Here is a 10,168-nt window from a genome sequence, read left to right as displayed (position 1 = left end):
CTTGCCTAGTAGCACATAGAGAGTTCTTTCAAGTGGCAAATGTCTTTCAAATGTTCTGGAAGCGTAGGAGAAGAGTAATGTGAGATTTAAATTATACAAACTTGATTGATTTCTGTGGGAAAAGGAATAGGTAGAAGGGAAGAAGTTGTTCACAGAAGTAGCAAAGTGTAATTAGGGGGACACACTTAGCACACACATCCTAATTAGGACACACTTAATTAGCCCTCAAAGCAGTTAGGCTATTTCCAATCCAGGTTAAACCAAGACCCTCAGCCATTCCTGCTACTGCACCAAAAGGATTGTCAGTGTTTTCGCACATATAGTACTTGGTAATGAAGATGGATACAATAACCTTAATTTGCAGAGTACTCTAAGAGACTCCAGGTTCCTGAAAATGAATTATGAACTGTCATTCCTCATCAGAACACTTGCCAACCTGTTCACAGAGCAAAAGTTCTGCGGATTTTAGATGCTGTTTTGAACAGGTAATATGAATAGATAAAAGTAAAATACAGTTGTTAGATATGAAGTCAGGAACCATAGAAGCAGAAGAGCTCCAAAAGTATCTGGAAGTAAATTGAATCATTTATAAGGTTAGATGAGGTAGTCAGAGGAGCGGTGGATAAATAATGTACATGACTTTGACTTCAAGGATGTGCATACTGGCACTGACAGAAGGTAGAGGATTCTTGCATTTGGGCCTGCAGGCCAGGTGCTTGTAGGGATGCCCAGCCAAATGTGGAAGGCCATGTCTTGAGCTTTAACCCTGTATTCTAACAGGGCCAGGGGCTAATGGTATGAGCAGGCTAGACAATTCTGCATGTTCTTAGTAAGACATTTTTTCTGGTGTAGGGAAAGCCATTCATATAAGCAAGTATGGCTTCCCTATTGCATGGTAGCCCAACTCAGAGACTGCTGCAGCAATTGCTGATGCTTATCGTATTAAGAGATTTTAATAGATTGTAGTGTTACAATGTTCCATCAGTTATTTCATGGTTATATAATCAATTCAATATTTAGCCAAAATATGGGTAATATGGCATTATATCCACATATTAAAAAACACTGAAAACATGTCAGTGACCAAACTCCAGGAATATTCTACTTACTGTTAATTTTTAAATATAATAATATATTTTAAATTCAATAAAATAATATGGTGATCCAATGCCCTATATCCCTCTGCCCTTGAACAGCTTGACAACACCCATATTAAGTCAAAAGTTACCGTGTAACATCCAGATATTATGGTTATGCACACTGCTTAACACAGCTGAGTTTCAGTATGGTTCCTTTCTTGTGAGATCAAGTGAAATGGTATTTATTACTTTTGAGAATTACTGGAATAAAAAGAATCACTGTACAATGAAACCCAACTTTTATCTGTTTGCAATGAGCACTTTGGCTGAATGTTACATGGGGCCAAACAAAGGAACTTCGTTTGTGAGTTTGTTTGCATATTTAAAACATGAGCATTGCTCATAAAACATGAGCAGCTTTGGTGGCAGTACTATGGCAGACTAAAACAATACCTTAGGTACTGAGCAGTGCCTTTATGGTTGAGAAGGGCTCTTGAGGGTTGACAGAAAGGCTGTTGGGTCATCCTGTGTTATTCCCAGACAATATGCTGGTGACAAAATGTAGAAATCAGCAGAGTCTGGTTAAAGTTCTTAGATTATTTTTTTTTAATTATTTTACCTAAAAGTTAAAATAAGGTACTTAGCTCTACTGAAAAAGAAAGCATTCTTTATTTGCACCAAAACCAGTTTTTGTCTTGCTTTAAACAAGAGAAGGACAGAGACAAAGCAAAATTAGCACAATAAAAAAAAAGAAATCTTTATTTTTTGGCTCATTTGTAATATTGTTTGCGTTGTTTATGATAATAACAATTTCCTGCATGCATTTCACCAACACATTACAAGTCAAAAGCATTTGTAAAAGAAAGATTCTACATTTCATGTTAGCTTGTGTATGAAACACAAAATGTCCTGATGTCCTTGGTTATACAAATGTGCCATTTTTTTCTTGGGAAATATTTTATTTGTACAAGCCTAATGCAGCGTGATTCAAAAAAGAATAAGAATAGACTATGTAAACAGACACTGCAAGTTAGCAAGGATTTAACGAACTATGAGACTATCTTGGAACTTCTGATGCAAACAGTGCTAGAAATTTGCACGATCCCCTAATGCTTTCCTTGTTATGTCCTGTAACTATTTGGAAACAAGCTGGGTTCCAGATTTACACAATTTACTTCACATTGAAATATATGCAGATATAGTATTAAAACAAGATAGTCTACAAATACTCACTTTTTTTTTTCTCATAGTGTGATTATGCCGGTTTGGAATTACTGTGGTTAGAAAATAAGCCATGTGAATGAGAAAAGAAATATAAGAAACAGTGATCTAAACTTGAAGACACTTTTCTTATATACAAAACTGTTGCCAAATGGTATTTCTTTACATTATTTATATATGCTAACCACATTTTCAACAGGTTAAACAGTTTGTAATATGGCCTGTACAGTCTGATTCTACACCATATAGCAGCCACTTCAAATTTAAAATGCAAAATTAAAAAAGCTCATAAATAGCTGCAAACTATTGCTTAATGATTTGAAAGAATGAGGTCTGGTTAGACAATTTGATTCACTTCACCACTGACACATGGTTTCCTATAGTGGAGACTGTGGACAGTGGAAGGACCAAGGTACAGCAGCAAAAGCATTGCAATGCATCAGTGATACTCTCCTAACTATCTATAATGACACAGAATATAACATGTCTTGTGAATTAACCATACTGTGGTACATATCTGATGCAATTCAATGTGGCAAAGCCATTTAATTCTTTGCTCAAATATGCACATCAGTATGCAGGTAATATTTACATGGAAAAGAGTATTTTATGGATTCATTGGATGTTGGCCATAATGAGAGAAGACAGCAACCAAAGAACAGTCTAGGAGAAAATCTGAGCTGTTTAAAAAAAAAAGAAGAAAACAAAAGAGCTCCCAGATATATTTTGGTGAAGCTATTTTTCTGGTGCAGAAACCACACAATATTTTTTGAGCTGTAAATATTTTAACAAAACCATGAACTTGTTCATGTTTAATGATTCACATAAAAATAAGTCATTGCAGATTCCTGTAAAATAGAGGAGGCTTTCCAGGCACATTAATCTGGATGCACATAATCTGGATGCAGCCATACAAGTAGTTAGAACACCTCAAATTTAAGAGCAACCCTGACATGAAAGTTCTTAAAATCTTTAGCTTTGTGCAATGTCATATTTTTATTTATGCATGAGTGACAAGTGCAGCATGCCTATGCAAATCACTTTTATCTGTACATTATAGAGAATCTGAGAGTAGAACTCCTGGTCCTCAAACCTCTTTCCCCAACATAAAACCTATTACAAAAATAGTCACATATAATAGTAAACAACCTGTGAATTAAAAAATGATAAATACACTAATATCGATTTTGTAAAAATATGACAAATGTAGCTGTTGCATTACAAACAGTGAAGAGAATTACTGTTCTACATATTGTGAAACATAAAGTATCCTTTTGCACTCATTTCATGCTCTGTCTTCTCTGCGGAGCCACTTTTCCCCTCATTCTTAGCAGTGTCAGCTGTAGTGAAAACAGTAACCTCTTGTCAAGTTTTTTACCCTGATTGACAGAGTCACAGTCTGATGATGGAGGTTCACTGTTTTGTTATAGGCACTGACCTTAAGTATATGTATAATGTATATATATGCACACACATGCGCGCGCACACACACACACACATATATGTGTAAAAACTGTCAGTTTGGCATAAACCTCCCGCAGGAGTCCAGTTGTTGCTTCATTCTCAAAGACTGTAAACATGTTGTCCCACAAGAAAAATTCTTAGATCATTATTTTTTATTTTCCCTGATGTCTTTACCTTTGTAGTTCTTTTCTGCTTTATCTTTCTCATATTTTTCTTTGTCTGGCTTTGTTACACTGTCATAAGAAGGTGGGGAAGTTGTAGAGGAACTCTCATCTGTTTTTTCCGGAGTGGAGTTCCCCTTTAGTTTATCAATAATTATCTCTTTTATAACTTGTCCATCCCCTTCTTTGTTTTTATTTCTATTATACATACTAGACACCTGTTTAACTTTTTGCCTTAAAAGATAACATCTGTAAGCACGCTGAATGATGACAGCAGACACCTCCTCCTGCTTTCGTTTCAATGTGGTTGTAATTGGTTCATAGGAGACTTTAGAAGGATTGGCTGCCATAAATCGATCTTCCATCTGTATTCTGAGGGCATCCATCTCACCACTTTCCCCCAAAACACGCTTTGTGAAAGCAAACAGGATGTCAAGGCAGTGAATTCTGTCACCACTCACCATGGGCAGATCCATTGCAATGAGCTGGACTTTGTTCGGTTTTGCGATGAGAAGAGGCGGATCTAATGAAGCTGCAAAATCTGATAGTTTACTATATTCTATGAATTGTGTTGCATCGGGATCAAATTTCTCCCAAACCTCATAGAACATCTCAAAGTCGTCCTCACTCAAGGGTTCAGCGCTTTCCTCAGTAGCAACACTGAAGTTCTCCAAAATCACAGCAATGTACATGTTCACCACTACCAGAAAGGAGATGATAATGTAGCTGACAAAGAAGAAAATCCCAACAGAAGGGTTGCCGCAGTCACCTTTCACAGAGCTCCCAGGATGATCTTTATGGGGATCACAGTCGGGCTCCCCACTGTTCAGAATTGGGGCGAGCAAACCGTCCCAGCCAGCAGACGTGGTGATCTGAAACAGGCAGATCATGCTGTTGCCAAACGTTTCAAAGTTGAACATGTCATCGATCCCAACTTCCCTCTTAACATAGGCAAAGTTGGACATGCCAAATATGGCATAGATGAACATGACCAGGAAGAGCAGCAGACCAATGTTGAACAGAGCAGGAAGAGACATCATCAAAGCAAAAAGCAGAGTGCGGATTCCCTTGGCGCCTTTAATGAGGCGCAGGATTCGACCGATTCTGGCAAGTCGGATGACTCTGAATAGTGTGGGGGACACAAAGTACTTCTCAATCATCTCAGCTAAGAACATACCTAGAGAAAAAAAAAAAGTGAATAATTAAATCCAATTTTAAATTTATTCATTACCTATAGAAAGATTTATATATTGCTATCTCCAAAACAATCAGTATAAGGAGTCTATGTTATAGGAAAACATTATATAAGTTATTACATTTTATTGAAAGCTGTTATTAAGGTGGAAGCATCTTTCTTGTGTTGAATTGCTATCTCAGAGAAGGGAAATAAATAAAAGAAAGTCTGCCAGGAAAGGGAAATTTATGTCTTAGATACAGTTAATTCTTGAAGCTGAGCCTATAACCACTGTCTTTTATGAAGGATGATGTTGGCTTAATTTTTGCAAATTGGTGATTTTTTAACAGATCTACACTGTATCAGCAAATCTCTCTAAGATATGTCTCTCTTTAAGAATAAAGGTTTGTCACATGCCTCATTTGCACCATGGAGAGCCATTAGCTTTTAACTGACAGAAATCTATTTACCAAGATCTCAGCAAAAGTAAAGAAAAATCTCACCTCTTTCACATAGTTTTCAGTTTTTGTACTGAAAGCAAACCTGTGGTTAGTTTGTATATATCACTGAACATTACTCTTTATATTTGTGCATGTTAATCTAATGTGCCAAACAGTTCCTTTATGTCTTTTGATGTGGAAAGTGACAGTAAATCTAATGGGAAAGACAAAAATCTTAATATGCAACATTTCATATATTGTATGCCATAAAGTATGAAGATCTGAATCAACATGTAAATCAACAAGGAAAGAGAAAATTTCATATTTGGTATCATAACATTCTTGAAACAAATGTTGTCTATTCCTTTCACTAGTTCTTTCTGGAAAGGGAATTGCTCTTACCTACTATGGAGAGAATCACAACGACGAAATCAAAAATGTTCCAGCCTATAGTGAAATAGTAATGGCGAAGTGAAATCAATTTCAGCACAAATTCTCCAGTGAAAAGGATAATGAACACCAGGTTAATCCGGGATAAAATTGTTTCCATTTCTTTACTCTGGTCGTCTGTTTCTACCATCATTGTGACCATGTTAAGGCAGATAAGTATCATGATGCTGATGTCAAATACTTGTTTGGTTACAAAATCAAAGATCATGCCTTGGAATTTGTTCTGCAAAAACAAAGATTGAATACAGTTTATACTCTGAAAATATTTGGCTTTACAAATGCCAAATGGGAAAGCAACTCCCTTCAAGATTTAGGAGTGCAGAGCAAGACCCATAAACAATATAGGTGCTAATATATACCCAACTCATGCTGGTTTTTGTCTCATTCTGTTAAGAGTGAATCAAGAAGTTCAACACTGCTGGCTGAAGAAGCAGGAAGGGAAACAATGCAATAATAAGAGTAATAAAAATGACAATTTTTATTATTGGTGTAAAAAAAGCTGTTATAACTTGATAGCCAGCAAGAGTACCAGCCAAATAGAAACTAATTTTCTTATCTTTATTCTCAGCTTGCTTTAGAATGCTAGCCCTCTTTCTTCTCTAAACTAATTGTGCTTGGTGAGATCATTAGACCACTGAAGTTACATGTCTCAAACACATCATGACTGCAATATCCTAGTTTTTCTTTAGTACTTAGCGCAATGTTTATTGCCATATGTCTCTCCTTTGAAAGGCTATTTATAACTGCTTGGTGCATAAGGTGCAACAAGTAGTTTATTTTTTCCAAACACTGTAGGAGTTCAGTAAATAACAAGAGTAGTGTCTTATCTCAGAGACAAATTTATCCTAGTTTATGCTTTACTTCCTAGGGCATTCTTTTATTCCATAAGATTTTCTGCATCTGTCTTTTTCTTTCAGATTAGGTGACCACTGCCCTTTCTGTCTTCAGCAGCAGGGGCCAGTGCATCCCCATTTCCTACAAATTCTCTGTGAGGAGAAAAAAACAAAAAATGAAGTTTATCCCTGGTAACAAGAAGCAGTAGATGATCCAATCAACTGTGATTTTCTAGGACTTTGGCAGGGAATTTTGAAATTTATCAGATTAGCCTCATTAAATCCTACAGTTCACACTTCAGAGTGAATGTTTTTAAATGAAACATGAATGATCTATCTGATGGATCAAAAGGGGACAAATTCTACATTTACAAGAAAATAAGTAAAAAAAATATTTTCTTGCCAGACATATAACTTTCTTTTTCAATATCATAATCCCAAATGAATATTTAATATTAGGAGTATATGAATCAAATTGCTCTTACCACTGGCCTCGGAATAGGTTTCTGTGGCTTTTTGGATCCAAGTTTTTTCATTGCATTGTAATATTTCTTCTGTTCTTCTGTCATAAATATATCCTGACCTCCAAAGTAAAGAAATAATATCAAAACTAATTATTATCACGTCCACACATAAAACATTTAACTATGATATGTCTCTCTGTAATATATCATTTATATTTTATTTATATTTTAAAAAAGGGGTTTTTTTCAGGTATTTTTAGTGTGGATGCCCATATACATTCCTAACACATAGAGAAACCCCATTACTAGTGCCTTGTCTGGTTGACAATAGAGTTTTTCCAGTGTCTTCACTCTCACATTTGCTGACATGGCTAAAATGGTTGTTTCTATACTGATGATGGTAAATAACTTGCTGATTAGGATATGTTTAGGGAATAGAAGAGTGACTACTGTCTTCCATGTCCTGTATTCTATATAGATTTTTAGGATTACAGCTAGACAGTAGCATAACTTTGAGACAAAAGGTGTGTCAAGAGAGTGTGTCTGTCTCTAATCTGTGTGTTTTAATGGCCAAAAAAAATCACCTTTGATATAAACTTAAGAAAAGTAAACCATATCATGGCATAGCAAATTATTAATTAAACCACTACTGGAACCTTGACTAACTCAAATTAGCTCTTGTTTGCAGATGCAAAAGCTGCCAGTCAGATGCGCAACTAACTGACTGAATTTCAGTATCAGTAAATGGTGCTTATTGATGAGTCTGCACTGTCAGATGGAAGCACAATGTCAAAGTCACTGTCTGCTGAACTGGCTGTCACAGCCTGAAGTATCATCATAATTGATAGAAAGTAACCCCAGGTGTGTTTATGAGTCTTTTAGGAAGCTAAAGAATATTTTCACGTGGAAAAAATTCTGTAGTTCACAATTTTCTATTATCATATATTCCGCTTAGTACTGCTGCTTTTTATTTGGTGATTGGATAAATGCAAATCATATGAGAGAGCTTTTTCATACAAAAATTGAGAATGATCCCGAGGTTCTAGTTCTTTTTGGCACTTGAAGGCGAAGAATTGTGAGGCTTCCAAGCATCTTAAATGTGATTAATTGTATTTTTAGATTTTTAAAGTTCTTTAAAAGAGAATTGTATGCATTATCAATAGTATTATTTTAAACATACTTGTGTGTCAAATCTATACAGAAAAAAACACCCTTCCCATTACACATTTATTATTGATAAGAAATTATAGCTTGTATTTGTGTTTAATGACTTCATCTCATTTCTCACAAAAGTGTGTTAGAAAAACAGAGCTCTTTTGTACACATTTTAACTTGTATCTATGAGCTTATTCATGTAAGGGCTGTTGGATGTATTCTTAACCTACTCTTTAATCAGTTTGCAGATCCATTATCCATTGTATGAACACAATGCCATATTGTATCTTCATTAAATGTCAACAGTTTATAAGATTAATTAATTTATCTTATTCTTTAAAGTTAATGAAAAAAAGAAATTATTTCATGGCAGATAATATTACTTCTAATCAAAGCAGTAATACACATTCCCTCTTTTCATGTTCATTTAGCTATTTACACAATCTGCAAACTGTTATGAACTGACTCATGACTTGTGCCTCTACATTTGTCAAAATGCTAAAATGCAAAGGTTAAAATCACATCCACAGATTTTAAAACAGATTATTATTAAAAAAGAGACATTTTTATTCAGGGTCTTGGAATTACTTTTGATTTTTATTAGCCTTAAATAAACAACTTATTAATTAATTATAGCTAATAATTTATAGCACTATGGAAACATTTTAAATACTTATCTTCTTTTTTTGTTGGTTGAAGTTGTCTATAATGACACCAATGAAAAGATTCAAGGTAAAAAATGATCCAAATATGATAAAGATGACAAAATAGAGATACATATACAAGTTGTCCTCATACTTGGGTTGATCTTCTACCTACAAAATATTATAAATTTTATTACCCATGAGAATACTAGATGTAAAAAAAAATGTATATAATTTATAACTAAGTAAATGCTATCCCAGCTAGAAAAGCTATAAACTGCACTGATTTATTAAAAAGATCCAACATGTCCACTCCTATCAATATTTGGAGAACTGGAAGCTGATAGAATTATTGCTCATATGGAATTTTTGAGTAAATGTGCCCACAGATATGTTTGTGTTTGTACATATATAAAAAGTTCCTCACATAGGTGGAAGAAGTAATGTGGGACTTAGAGAAGTCATTAGTACTTAAAATTTTACCAGCAGAAATCTAAATATTTTATACTATATTCAGTATATTTTCATGCAACAAAATCAGTAAATTTTACTGTTGCCTAAATCTCCCTTGAACTCTTTTGGTCTTGCATGAGCATTCTTACATCCAGCTTAGAACAGATGCTTTCAATACATTTCTAGTGAATATATATTTTGTGAAATCCATTAAATTGAGGCAAATGTCAAGGAGAATTTTGTATTGTCTTGATTCTTCTGGATTCCACATCTCAACATTTGCACCTCTACAGCAGGAATGAGCAGGAATGTAGAAATTCTGAACATAATGAAACATGATATTTTACTCTGGGAGACAATATCACTAACATTAGTATTTGTACAGGTTGGACATAGTTTTGGTTTTGTAGACAAGATACAATTCTAATCTCCAGAAAGCTTAACAGATGATCTTCAACCTCAAAATCCAATTGCTCCTAAATATCTAGATAACACAACTGCTCAACCAAAGGAAACAATTAAATGCACAGTCATAAATTATGAAGCAAGATTAATATATTCCAGATTTAATAACTGCATTATATAATCTTAAATTAATTCATTCCCATGATTACCAAAGGAACTAGTTAA

At 34.6% G+C, this 10,168-nt stretch overlaps 1 protein-coding gene across 2 annotated transcripts in view; it reads right to left on the bottom strand.

The window, feature by feature from the left end:
- Positions 1-1,811: 1,811 nt before the first annotated feature.
- Positions 1,812-10,168, bottom strand: part of LOC135417211 (sodium channel protein type 3 subunit alpha) — a 73,311-nt gene continuing 64,954 nt past the window's right edge. For both annotated transcript variants that reach the window (XM_064661008.1, XM_064661009.1), the window contains 4 exons: positions 9,119-9,256; positions 7,308-7,412; positions 5,942-6,212; positions 1,812-5,102 (listed from right to left, as the gene is read on the bottom strand). In XM_064661008.1, the coding sequence (XP_064517078.1) occupies positions 3,910-5,102; positions 5,942-6,212; positions 7,308-7,412; positions 9,119-9,256 (1,707 nt within the window). In that variant the 3' untranslated portion in view covers positions 1,812-3,909. The remainder of the gene's footprint in view (positions 5,103-5,941; positions 6,213-7,307; positions 7,413-9,118; positions 9,257-10,168) is intronic.

Source organism: Pseudopipra pipra, chromosome 7 (genome assembly GCF_036250125.1).
Source record: "Pseudopipra pipra isolate bDixPip1 chromosome 7, bDixPip1.hap1, whole genome shotgun sequence".
NCBI classification, from domain to species: domain Eukaryota; kingdom Metazoa; phylum Chordata; class Aves; order Passeriformes; family Pipridae; genus Pseudopipra; species Pseudopipra pipra.
This window is presented reverse-complemented; position numbering and strand designations above follow the sequence as displayed.